This window comes from Myripristis murdjan, chromosome 5 (assembly GCF_902150065.1).
Source record: "Myripristis murdjan chromosome 5, fMyrMur1.1, whole genome shotgun sequence".
Classification (NCBI taxonomy): Eukaryota; Metazoa; Chordata; class Actinopteri; order Holocentriformes; family Holocentridae; genus Myripristis; species Myripristis murdjan.
Window position 1 is genome coordinate 36,833,306 of NC_043984.1, and position 12,924 is coordinate 36,846,229.

The 12,924-nt window shown below is 43.4% G+C and overlaps 2 protein-coding genes across 3 annotated transcripts in view; one reads left to right on the top strand and one right to left on the bottom strand.

Moving 5' to 3' along the window:
* Positions 1-12,924, top strand: part of LOC115359332 (NACHT, LRR and PYD domains-containing protein 14-like) — a gene marked incomplete at its 3' end in the record, with an annotated part of 845,616 nt that overhangs the window by 170,796 nt on the left and 661,896 nt on the right. The window lies entirely within an intron of this gene.
* Positions 2,708-12,924, bottom strand: part of zc3h11a (zinc finger CCCH-type containing 11A) — an 11,056-nt gene continuing 839 nt past the window's right edge. The window contains exons 1-16 of one of the 2 annotated variants that reach the window (XM_030051754.1): positions 11,909-12,924; positions 10,597-10,747; positions 10,385-10,504; positions 10,042-10,165; positions 9,764-9,946; positions 9,541-9,633; positions 8,586-8,759; positions 7,736-7,813; positions 7,526-7,618; positions 7,279-7,341; positions 6,643-7,170; positions 6,441-6,511; positions 5,815-6,337; positions 5,194-5,366; positions 4,526-4,722; positions 2,708-4,049 (exon numbers count right to left, since the gene is read on the bottom strand). The exon at positions 11,909-12,924 is cut by the window's right edge and continues 839 nt beyond it. In XM_030051754.1, the coding sequence (XP_029907614.1) occupies positions 3,845-4,049; positions 4,526-4,722; positions 5,194-5,366; positions 5,815-6,337; positions 6,441-6,511; positions 6,643-7,170; positions 7,279-7,341; positions 7,526-7,618; positions 7,736-7,813; positions 8,586-8,759; positions 9,541-9,633; positions 9,764-9,946; positions 10,042-10,165; positions 10,385-10,504; positions 10,597-10,650 (2,679 nt within the window). In that variant the 5' untranslated portion in view covers positions 10,651-10,747; positions 11,909-12,924 and the 3' untranslated portion in view covers positions 2,708-3,844. Of the gene's footprint in view, positions 4,050-4,525; positions 4,723-5,193; positions 5,367-5,814; positions 6,338-6,440; positions 6,515-6,642; positions 7,171-7,278; positions 7,342-7,525; positions 7,619-7,735; positions 7,814-8,585; positions 8,760-9,540; positions 9,634-9,763; positions 9,947-10,041; positions 10,166-10,384; positions 10,505-10,596; positions 10,748-11,908 lie in introns of both variants that reach the window. The other variant, XM_030051753.1, reaches the window with a different exon arrangement.

The window sequence follows — 12,924 nt, forward strand, 5'->3', positions numbered from 1 at the left end:
ATAGTTAGACTGATAAATAAAAAAAATAGCAATTTGACAATGATTAAAGAGCAAAGGTGTATTTCAGAATCAGAAATTAGTGAAATTATAAGAAAATGAAAAGGACGGTAAAAAATATAAAAATGTGTGCATTAGAAATTGATATTTTTTTAAAAAAAAGCACATTGTACATGATGCTTTTTTTTTTTTTTTTTACAAATTTCTAAATTTCTATTTCTCATTTCTTTTTTATTTCTTGGAATTTAATTCTTCTTTCGAGAATTTGAGCAACTGCAGCTGACCAAAATTCGCCCTCAGGGATCAAAGTATTTCTAACTCTGATTCTAATTCTGTTAAAATATGTGCATTAATCTTACAATAATATTACTACAATAAACACAGAAATAAGAAACAGAGAACATGTAGTGCAGTGGGAAGCCGTTAACCTGAATTATTGCTAATGCAACTTTTTTTCATCAGTTTCCATTAAAGTACTTGTAATTATGTTTATCAATTCACATTATTAGGCTGTGTCACTTCTTATTCTTGGTGTGGAGAGTCTAAATGTTGTTTCAGAGGCTTTCATCTCCAGGGAGAAAACAGTTCTGCAGTAAATGCTGAACGCATGTCATTTTTGGCACCAAAAACTTTTTTTTTTTTTTTTTTTTTGTGTATAATTTTGTATAATAATTTTGTAATATATCAGTATCAGTTCCATAATATTAGCATCCATATCAGCCCATTCAACACTGAGTTACTTTTATGTGACTTTTGATGCAATTGAGCCGACTGTTGACTGCACTTCTTCTTCCACCTCCAGGTACATGGTTTTTATTGTGAAGGTAAAATCACTTTACTTCCGGTCTTGCTGTGTGTAACTCTGTGGATTTTTCAACTTGGTGCAAGTTAGTGAGTCAAACTAAAGTTACCAGACGTTCCAGAGAATCCAGAGAGCAGCAGGGGCGGACTCAGGCTGTGGGGGGGCAGGGACGTAACATATAACCACCCAGCCACCACATGGGGGGCCACCAGCCTGCAGAACGCCTGACGCATGACCCCAACATTAAAATGATTTCATTAGGTGACTCACATTTCATGTTAAACTCCACCTCTGCAAGAAAAACACCCACACATGTATTCATTTATTTAACATGTGACCTCATAATGCAAAAAGTGAATTAATACTAAACGTTACTAAACATTAATGGCCTATCTGTCTAAATTAAATATCAATATTATTATATACTGAATTCGAGTCATGAGGGCAGTTCATAATGTTATTGCACAGAGAGGAGCCCCACAGTACAACTGGGTGAAATGGACAAAACCAAATATCACCGTATCTTTGACTAAATATCGATATTGATATTCTGATGATCTTGTAGGAACAACTGTCGGTGCTTCCATACGGTATTTACACATTAAAGATTTTTGATAAACACTCATCAGTAATGTGGATGTGATGACCAAGCAGGTAGAGACAAAAATAAATAAATAAATAAAACGGCTACAGTGGTTGAATAAGATGAGAAAATGTCATTTCTTTACTGTAATACAGCCTTTACAACCAGAACACGTCACTTATGTCATATTACAGTATTAGAATATCTGAAATCACAGATCAAATGGGGGCATGTGCACCGCTAGTGGTACGTAGGAGTACTGCAGGGGTATGTAAGAAAAACCTGTCATGCATATTTCCTAAAAAAAATCAGCCTATGCTATAATAAATTTCAATAAAAAAAAAAGTTCAATAAAAAAAATATAAATGTTAAGTTTGATAAAGCATATATCTGGGTTTCCTGAAGGTGTCAGGTGTGTGTGTTTGTGGTTTAAATCTGCTGCCGTGGTCATCGAGCGAGGACGTTGGTTCGCTCTGAGCGGGAAGACGAGACAAAACAAATCCAGAAAGTGGATCAGTGGTTGAAGCGTAGCAGCGATACAGCTGGAAACAAGGAGGAAGAAGAGAAGAAGCAGAAACACAAACAAGAGAATCTGCTCAGCATCAGGTTGTTGGTTCACACTGATGGAGCTGGACTGACCCTCTGACCACAGGACGGGGTTTCTACCAAGATTTTTGTTTTTTTTCACCAGTCGAGGGAATTTGGCTAAAATTATTGAAAAATCCCTCATTAATTCGTGTGTAGGTCAGATGTTTATATGTTAATGTTTTACAAATCAAAACTCTGGCCTATCCTCTTCAGTGTGTAGCTGTTTATCCTGCAAAACATGAAATGTAAAGTATTTACCAGCAAGGTCATTAGAGTTCACTATATCAAAACTAAAACTGGGTGTGAGAAAACATTGTAGTTAACTGGAATGAAAATAAAAACTAGACTTGAGAAAAAAAATGAAACTGAAACAATAATAATAATAATAATGGTTCTTTAACATCATGCCGGAGGACTGCGGTTGTAAACTAGCCTCTGGCTAACACCGGCGCATTTACAGTAATGTTAATCAATGTGCATTGTCCTCTCTAAATAAAAAATAAATAAATAAATAAAATGTGTACTTAAAAAAACTTAACTAAAATCCAAGTGTGTAGAAAATATTCTTACATACACCCTCCATACTATAATAAAAAAACTGACAATAAAAACTCAACTCAAACTAAACATTTTCAGACAATAAAAACTAAACTTAAACCAGTAAACTCACTTTGCAGATGAAACTGAACTGAAGGCAAAAATTACAAACCAAACAAACGACTAAGCGACTGCATCAATCATTAAAAGTATTTTTTATTTACAGAGTAACCTGTACAAGTCACTTTTTAATCAGTAAGCTCATGGAAATGGATCATAACAGGTGCAAACACATAGGAAGACTAACCAACAGGCTAATCTTCTGTCATTCCACACTGAGGAGAGCAACGTGACGCTCACACGCGAGGAAACAGCAGGGTGCAAAGAGCTCGACAGCAACTCGCTGAAATAAAACATCACATTAGAGATCATAGAAAACGTCCCGGCGGTCCCTGAGTGGTTCGTTCACAGAGAAAGACGACAGAGTGCTCACGACAGTAACCCAGACAGATGTGATTCTTACACGGTCATTTAAAGTATGGCTGCTGTATAAAAGCATGGTTAAAAAACAAACAAACAAAAAAAAAAAAAACTAATTTCTGACAAAAATATACACTAAGTCCATAAATAAAAATAACAAACCAGGCAGCAGATGCACTCCTTATGATGTGGGTGAGAACATGAATAGTGAGATAATGAACCACACGCAACTGATGAAGAGGAAACAACCCTAACATCCTCATTTCTGTTTGGAATATTGTTGATTCTCAAGATTCATTCAACAACAACAACAAAAAAAACAAAAAAACAGTCTATTCACAATCTGGGAACTAAGCAAACATAGACATTATCTGTTTTTTTAGTTTCCACCAGTCAGGTTTAGTCACATTTCTGAAAAGAACGAGAGGCAGGCGAGGGGTCAGGCTAGCAGAGTGCAGCAGTATGAAGCTTGCGAGCCCTGTTTAGTCATGATTCCATATTTAGCATACACAGTATACAGAAACGACTTCTCTCTGCAAGTGAAACACGACTTGAGTCAGTGTGAGCGGTGCACTTCACTTTGTCTTCCACAAAATTCCTGACAAGTAGTTTTCCTGAGGATGCTCTACACACAGCTGTTGTTGGAAACAAGGTAGGAGAATAAAACAGCATTTAAAAAGAAAACAAAAACAAAAAAAGAATCCTTGTTTCGTCATATGAAATAACATGCCTCAAAAACTGCTTACACAAGAGAAGATGACTAAAATGTACAGAAATAAGTACCAAAAGTTTAAAATGAAACGTGTTTTTCTTTATCCTTTGTCCCTATGAAAGCCTCCATGACGAGACGAGCTCTCTCAGCTGTCAATCATCTCGGACAGCTCCTGCAGCAGGTCGTCCTCTCCGATGCCGGGGTCCACGTCTGCCTCCAGGTGGTCGTCGGTGAACTCGTTCATCAGCTCCTCGAAGTCGTCCACGGCGGAGCTGGAGGCGGCGGCGACTCGGGACGAAGCCACGCTGGACCTCCGCGACTTGGACTGAGCCGTGGTCTTCGGTGCAGAGCTGAGAGGAGAGAGGCGGGTTAATATTCACGTGTTCAGGAACAGACAGCAGGGGTGGGAGGAAAAAAATAAATCGTGTCATGCCAGGTCATCAACAAAAAGAGTAAACTTGCAAAGTCTGGCTACATTTTACAATTTTTTACATTTTGTCAAACTGGACCTCACTGTATAAAATGACCTCTAGGAGAATCACAGCCTCATCAAACGTTATAGACACAAACTAGAGGAGAATTCAAAAAACCAAAATCACAATAAATCATAAAATTGAATCACAACACATTGAATCGGCACCCAAATATCGTGAAGGGATTGATCAGCAGAATGAGCTGACCCGGCTGGGGGTGGAGCTTGTTTGTTCATACCCTCTTTTGAATGTTATTTTGTGTACAGACGGTGAAAGTCTTTTTTTCCGTCGATAGAGGGCAATAAAGAAAGAATCTGAATTTAAAAGCAGAGCGGTAGCAGTCAGTCCTTTACCTCTGGGGCACGGCGCAGGCCTCCCTGGCTGCAGCGGGGCTGATGGTGGGTTTGGTCTGAACTGGACTCTGGAAAACAGGGACCGTCTGCAGCTCCTCGGTCAGCGGGCTGGAGCTGGAGCCTGCGCCCAGCACAGCGCCGGGGCTGCTGGGAACAGCAGGGCTCAGCTGGGCCTCTGCACTGGAGGACGGGAACATCTGAAGAGGAGATGAAGGTAAGTGACGGTCATTGGAGTGTTTCCATTGTTATGTTTTATCAGCTGTTCATACATATGACTTGAAATTATATAAAAGATGCTTTCGTGATGACGGTTGGGAAACTAGATCACTGCAATAGAAAATATATAAAAAGAATAAAGGCAAATGGGTGTAAAAAAGTGTACATTTACAAGCAGTAGATTTAAAATAAAACTAAATGAAAAAATGTTATGAAAATATACCAAATGTATAATATAAACACATTTGGTTTGAATTAAGTGAAACGTTTCTATTAAAAAGAAAATGAATACACCCAAATGAGAAAATGTGAAGAAATGTGACTTTGGCATGTACACACAAAGTGTGAACTGTGACAGAACAGAGCAGGGCAGGAGTGTGTGGTCATGTGTTGTTAATGTTTTTTGAACTGCACAGTCAAAGTAGAGCAGACATGGGCTCGGTGTCGCCTACCTTCCCCTGTTTGCACACCGGCTCCTGCAGCGGCTCCTCTGGCCCTGTGGAGGCGCTGTTCAGAGGTTTGACGGCAGCCACAGCCGATCGCTCTGCGGCCTTCCTCTTCTGGCCCGGCTTCACCTGCGCCGCCGGCTTCATCACTGAGGGCTTCACGTTCAGTTTGGGCCTCACTGGAAAGGGAGCAAACCAGAAACAGGATATAGTGAAAACCCTGTGTGTTGTCAGGTCAGCTGCAGTTCATCAGGTGGCCAAAATGTGAAATCCCACAACTTTTCTACAGCCTTCAGTAACTTCAGTTAGCACACTAGTAGGAGCTGCACATGCTCGTCCTGAGGGGCTGATGTGTTGTTGCACTGTGGTTGAGCAGCAGAATGTATAAGGAACACTGGAGTTAACACTGCTGTCTGGAACATACCTGTCCAAATTTCACCTTTTCCCTCAAAATTAAAACCCTGAGGAAGGCTCTGCCCAAAACACTGTTCATTTTTTAAACACCTTCGTCCTTTTCTGATTTCTAAAACAGACAGGATCCCCAGTTTAAACATCTGAGACCAGAAGCTCCAGGAGAAGCAGTGTAATGAGTGCAGCTATAAAGCAAAGTAGTAGAGGGTCCTGTACCTTTGGTGTCTGTGGTCTGTCCCGGGGATTTCTTCTGCACGGGTTCCTGTGTAGGTGCCGCCCTGGCCTGCTTGACTGGTGAGGGCGCTGGAGAGTCCCTGCTGCTGCTGGGGCTCTGAGAGAGGGAGTCGGCCTCGGCCTGGCGGGGAGGGGAGCTCTGTGTCACGGCCCCCGAGGTCACGGCTGTGACGGCAGCTGTGGTGGTGACCGCGGTGGTGCTGTGTACCGGCGAGGTGGCTTTGGGTTTGAGGGAGATCAGTTTGCGAGCAGGGGGCTTCTGGGTGGAGGTGGAATCAGAGGAAGGTGAGGAGGAGTCTGCAGGTGTGAGACTGGCTCTGACCGGAGTCTTCCTCTTCAGGGCGGGACCTACCGCCTGTTTCTGACAAGGCTCTGCCTCAGCGGAGCCTTTAGATTGGCTGGTGGAGGAGGCCTGCTCCTCCATCTCCTGCTTGCGAAGGCGTTTCTCTCGCATGATCTCCTCAAAGGTCTTGACCTTCACACCGTTACTGGAAGCAGGACTGGCCTAGGAAGAGAAAAAAAAAAACATTTACCATCAGCTACTGCCAGTGGAACAGCAGACACAACATGGTGATGATCTAGAAGCCTCAGAGTGTGTCGGGTCATACCTCAGCAGCAGCAGCAGCAGCTTTAACTGGCTTCTCTGTCACATCAGCCGTCTTCTGAGTGCTGATGCTGCCTGCTGGGTTCAACATCAAATTCATCAGGTTAGACAAATGAGCAAATGGCACCATCAGTTAAGTAGTATTATCAGTTCTGCCTCCATCTCTGTAAGCTTGTGGAAACACATCAGGTGAAGTGCCGTCTTACCGAGGGCAGCTGGTTTACTGATGCGCAGTAGGCGGGGCTTCCTTGTTTTGGGCTCTTCATTGTCAGCGCTCTTCTCGTTTTCTGGCTCCAGGGCTTTCTGAGCCTCCATCCTGGCTGCCTTCTCCCTGCGGATCTCCTCCAGGGTCTTCACCCTCACCTCCGTGCTGGTCGGAGCCGCGCCGGACTGGCTCTGGGTCTTCACCGGGTCCTGCTTGGCTTTCTTAGGGCTGGGGACCTTCTCCTGCTTCTGGTGCTCCTCCTCCTCCTGCTTTTTCTTCTTGGCATGGATGATCTCTGAGAAGGTCTTGACGTGGACAACAGTGCTGTCTTTGACGGTGATGGTTCTCTTGCTGCCTTTAGCGGCTTTAGTGGATACAGCTTTAGTGATGCTGGTTTCTGGAGCAGAGGCGGCAGGGTTTCCTGGTGGGCTGTGAGGCTGAGACTTTGCTGCCTTCTCCTGTCTGATTTCCTCCAGTGTTTTGATGCGGATCTGCTCTGGAGCGTTCTTTGATGCCGTGTTGGACTCAGCTGTTAAGAAGATTGGGCGAGAACAATGAACATCAACATCACATTCCACATTCCCATTTTTCAGGACAGGTTTGTGGACAATCTCGAGAACCTCTGAGACCTTCTTACCTGGTTGAGCAGAAGACACAGGCTCAGCTGCCAAACCAAGTCTTTCCCTCACAGGCTTCAAAGCTGAAGAATCAGAGGAATAGCATTATTTTCCTCTCCAAACACTCAACATTAGCAGCCCCATAAAAACACAACACATTGTCAGACATTCCTGGTTAGTAGTCTGAGGTCAAGTCTTGACTTTGAGTAGAAAACTGTGCTGCTCAGTGAACATCAGTTGTTTTTTTGTTGTTTTATTCATTCTCACCTTTCTGAGGGGCCAGTAACGGCTGTTCCTCATCTACAACTCTACCAAGACGCTCAGCCAGACTTCGTTTCAGCGCAGGGTCTCCACCGACATCTAAAACGGAAGAAAACAACAGACTTGAGCTTCTAATCCCGGTTAGGGGCATGGAATAAACAGAGCCACGTGACCTGATCAAACAAATGTTAAGGAACAATAACGATGTAGACCGACCGTTGTTGAAGACTTTCTTTCCGAGCCTTTCAGCGATGCTGCCTCTGGGTCTTGCAGTTTCTTCTAGGACTACCAGGCCTGAGGGGAAAGACGGAGGAAGACGTGAGTGTGCGCTGTTTAGAGCTGCAAGTAACAATTACTTCACTATCAACTACTCAAGTAATACAAATATTTTAGAAAAAAAAATAACTCAACTGAAAAGTAATTACATTTCAGTATATTAAAGACTGCCTTTAATCTAATTGAGAGAGTGCAGTGCAGTCCTATCAACAAAACACAGTGACTGATTTGTGTGAGAATCCAAACTAACGGATAATGACAAGTTCAATTACAAACATTCTACAGTAAAATTGTCTCTAATTAAACGTATTATACAGCACATTTATCAGTTTAATAATTAATTGCAGCACCAGAGTATATATAATTTCCCAACTGTAGAAATTATGCTGTGGCAGCCAAAACATAGGACATAAGACTATAAGGTGGGCATTTGTCTGAAGTATATGTAATCCATTAAAAATACAGCCTTTTGATTATGTGTCATACGAAAAACTACCTTCTGCGACTTAGTGTTGAGTTACTTTTTAAATTTGGCAGCAACGCAACCTGATGAACACAACCATTGTTTTCCTTATTAATATTCTTTAAAACTGTCATTCATACAGCACAGGTTGAAGCTTTTAGCAGCCACGTTAAAGTCATTGCTCAAATTTGTCTAAATCACATTCATATACTTGATCGGGCTACCATATAAAATAAAAAAATAATAAACTGTGAAAGGCAGTCGGGCATCCAACCCTCTCACATCCTGAAGCTTCCCTCCGCTAGTTTAGCGTTTTTTTTTTTTTACCATCTCTAGACTCGTAGAGGGCCGGGCGACCAAACGAGCGCATGTTCTCCTTCTCTCCGTTGGCGGCGGTGTCGGCGCTCTGAATGGGGTAACCAGCTTTCTTCATGCTCGCCTTCAGGGCTTTCCTCAGCCGGATCTCCTCCAGGGTGCTCACCCCAAAGTTCAGCGAATCATCTGCCAGAGACACACAACATGAACATTAATATTTAAGTCCGTGTTCAACAGCACGTATCTTATCGCTGACTGGGTGAGAGATATGTGTATCTATCTCTCTGTGTAAGAACCCTATAATATATATCCTTACCCCCGACCCCTCGCACATTCAAGAAGCTGTTCAGAAATCGACAGACGTGTTTACACTGGACGATAATTGGGTTTCTTCAACAGATCTCAAACAGTCTTACACAGATTTCTCTCAATCCCTTAACACAATTACGGAAATCAACTTTCTTGTTTAAATGGCACTTCAGAAATAAGATAACTGCCGCACGAGGGTGAATTAAGGTGATTTTTAGAGTGTAGATAAACAGTTTAAGTGTTCCTCCCAACAGGTCCAGAGGCAGGAGTGAGGCTCCTGACCCAGGGTTTAAGGTGTTCAGGGAGTCGTTGCTCTACCCTTCTGTGATGGCCACTCAAAACACACACAGCCTCGAGTGGGCAAAGCCTGAAGGGGATAAAAGAAGGCCGGCTTGCTTTGTTTCAGTGTTCATTTCCCCACTTCCTCTCACGTGTAATGCATGCATGCAGTCTGTGTGTTATCTACATCTCAAAGTGCATGTACGTCATAAGGTGAGCAGTCTGCACACCTAGAAACATCCTGTAGATACTTAGTCTTAGATGTGGTGATGTAAATGTAACATAAATACATTTCCCTAATATGCTAAATGGCCATATTTTTCTCACTCATTTCTCTCATAATGCACATACTTCATTTGTTTTTTCTGACTCGTCTCACCTGCTTTGGGTCCTCCTGGCAGTTTTCTGGGAGAGGTCAGTCTGGTTCCATCTGGGCCGACCTTGCCGTCCTCTCCCTCCTCTGAAAACTGATCTGGAAAGACACACGCCCACATCCCGTCATAATGAGGCACAAATGCTTAATAAATATCATCTCTTGGTAGCCTAAGGCTGACTTAAGAAAAAGAAGAAGTCCATTTGTCTTTAGTTCAACTCCAACTCACCATCTTCATCCTCATCATCATCTGCTGGGTTGATGACCACCGGCGGGTGGGTGGGGCTCGGTACAGTCTCCTGGGTCTCTGCCTTCATGACTCCTCTGAGCTGGGGATTGGTTGCAGTGGGGAGAGGGGCGGGAGGAGGAGGAGCCGGTTCTTCATTTGGCTGCTCCTCATTCTTGGTTATACCTGAGAGGGAAAACACAGGACATCAAACATCACAGAAGAGTGTGAAGCAACCTCAGCTTGTCCACATGCTGACACTCATGAGAAAGCCAGCTCACCTTTACTGGGTGCAACGTAGATGCCATTGATGAAGCGCGGTTTCTCGTGGTAGAAGGCACAGTGGGGTTTCTGGCAGCCGGCCGGCTGATTCTCCCAGTAACATGGAATCTCCTTCCTGTTTTTCTGTGGAAGGCAAAGAGGCAGACAGCATGTAACAGCATGCACGGTATGCACACACACACAAATCCATCAAACTGAGGAAAATCAAGAGTGCCCAAACAGAAGTCTAAAGCTCTATCCCTCTGAAATGGACACTCATAACACACACACCCTTGAGTGGACAAAGCCTGAGGAAGATGTTGCTGCTGAGTCTGTGACAAAGCCCTGACACGTTTCGCTTACCTTGATTTCTGTGTGGCGAAACTTGCAGACGGTGCGGAAGCAGCGTCCCTCCTGCCAGAGGTTGCAGACGGTCTCGTTGCCCATCGCCGCCTCACAGTGTCTGAACGGGCAGCTGTCTCCCTGCACAGCAAACACAACACAGTTAGACCAGGATGTTCACCTTTTGCACTACACCTGGTTGGATTATAATATTGTCTTTTGGCTTTGCTTACTCTTGTGCAGGTGGAGTAGTAGTAGAAGTAGCAGTCGTCTCCATGGTTGGTCATATTAAGGCTGGTAATCTTCTTCTTGACCGGCGGAGGTGATGGGATTACGACCTTTAAGCTCAGCAAGACGTTCTCTTCAGGACCAACAAGACTCTCCCTGACAACACAGAGCACGTCAGCACATGAGAAACACTCCTTTCCAGCCCATCCACCTTCATTAACCACTTTATACTGGTTGTTATGTATCATGTATACCAGGTCACAAGAAACCAAGGTGTAATTTGTTATGCTAATCCGGGGTTCCCAGGGAAATTATTGGTCAAGCACATATTCACTGACTTAAAACTATTGCACAATATGATAGATATGAACACCCTTGGACCACTTTGTTGGGGCAGAAATCAGAATCAGACGCCATTCCTGTCATTCGGGTCCTGTGTGCCTGCTCCTGTTCCCTGTTTTTCAGTCCACTGGCTCAGGCCTTGCACAATACAGTCTAACACAATGATATCAATCCAAGGGTGTTCTTATCCATCATATTATGCAACATTTTTCCCCAACAGTACATGTTAGCTGTTGCTCACAGAAAGTCATCACAGAAAGATTCAAACTGGACAAAGCGGCCAAAAAGCTCAAAACTGTGTCAAGATAACATGTTAACATGCTGTATAAAATATAAAAGCAACAGCCTAACAACGTACTAATATGTTGATTATGCACAAAAGTTGTGTTGATCAAAGCATTATTTAGTGTGTTTTTTGACCTGTTTGGGCTTCCATACATGACACAACAGGACACCAAAACAACGGTAAGCTGGGTGTGAACGGGCGAGCGGCGGACAGAATTAGAAATATGTACTCTCAGATGAACGTTATAGTTGCCAGGTTGTTTATGACTTCTTAAACTGCTTCCATCTCAAATCATATTTTGTCGATGTTTTGGGTTTTCTGTTGCATTATAAAGCACACTGTAACGTTAAAAAGTGCCTCAAAACTAAAAGTTATTGTACTACAGCAACCCTGCAACAGACTGTTTACATCTCTGCTGCTTCCTCTGGGTTAGTGGACAGCACTGCTACTTTCACAATTAATCATTTAACAGAAAATGGCCTGGTTATTGTGTGGACACTTAATCAAATGCATTAGTTTGTTGAACTCCTGAACAGTCTATTGCTATCTACATATGAATATGCATGATGTTAATAACCCAAAAGGCAACAATGCAGACGATATCAAATGTAGGGTTCACGTTAGCCAAAGACAGTGTTGCTAAAGGCGGCGGAGCCATGGCCGCCCGTCAGACGTGTGGCTAATGTTACCTGAGGTGGCTGAGAAGACGTCTCCCTTCTGAGCGCACTGCTGGTAGGGAGTCTCCGTGGCAGTGTGGAGTCCTGAAGGAACACTTGATCCATGAGATAAGAGGGAAAGGGGGGTGGGTCGCCCAGAGACACTTGTCTTCCTACGACATCCCTTCTCTGAGACCCTCCGAAACACCTTTATCTCCGCCAGACTGCTAAACATTACTGCTGCTTGGCGTAACAATGTCCTTTGGGGATTTTTTTTTTCTTTTTTTTTATTATTTTTTATTAATAGGTGGAACTAATGGGGAGACGTAAACAAAGTGGGACAGAAACAGCCAGGAAAGGAAAAAAAACTCTTCTTTGAGTGAGATCCAATAAGAGTGGAGAGAAATGTGGCCAAAAAAGGGGGGGACAAATGTGGGCTGGTGGGCTGGACAAAGATCTTCAGCTTCCTCTCTGGGCTCGGTGGCATGGGGGGATGTTGGACACTCGGTGGCGTGTGGGTGGAAGAAGTCGGAAGAAAAAAATGTGGGGAGGAAATTCAGGCTTGTAAAGCTTTCGGCTGCTGTTTACCCAAGTTGAAGGGGGGGCAAAAATCTTCAGGCGAACTATATCCAAGGATCCCCCACAAAGAGCTGGTTTTAAACCTACAAATCAATCAAAAACACTCCAAGGGAAACTGAAAGAGGGTTGTTAGATATGGACAGATATTTGTGCACAAATACAAATGAGACAGTGGGCAGTTTTCCACACAGACGTACACCCTGATGAGACAAATGAGCAGAACCTGAGGAAGACGTGCTCTCGACAACGGCTCAAAATCCTGTTCAGAGCTAAAACTGAGGGATCTGATCATTACAGAGCCATTGCTGCTGTACTCTATTATCAACCCATGGTGATCTATGTGTTCAAGTATTTGATCCAGAACAAAGAAGTGCAATACTTATAAGACCAGACAGGAGGTGTCGGTCTATTTTTCTCGCCATGGAGGCCCTCTGTGGATACTGACTACAAAGAGACACAAATCCTTCTTG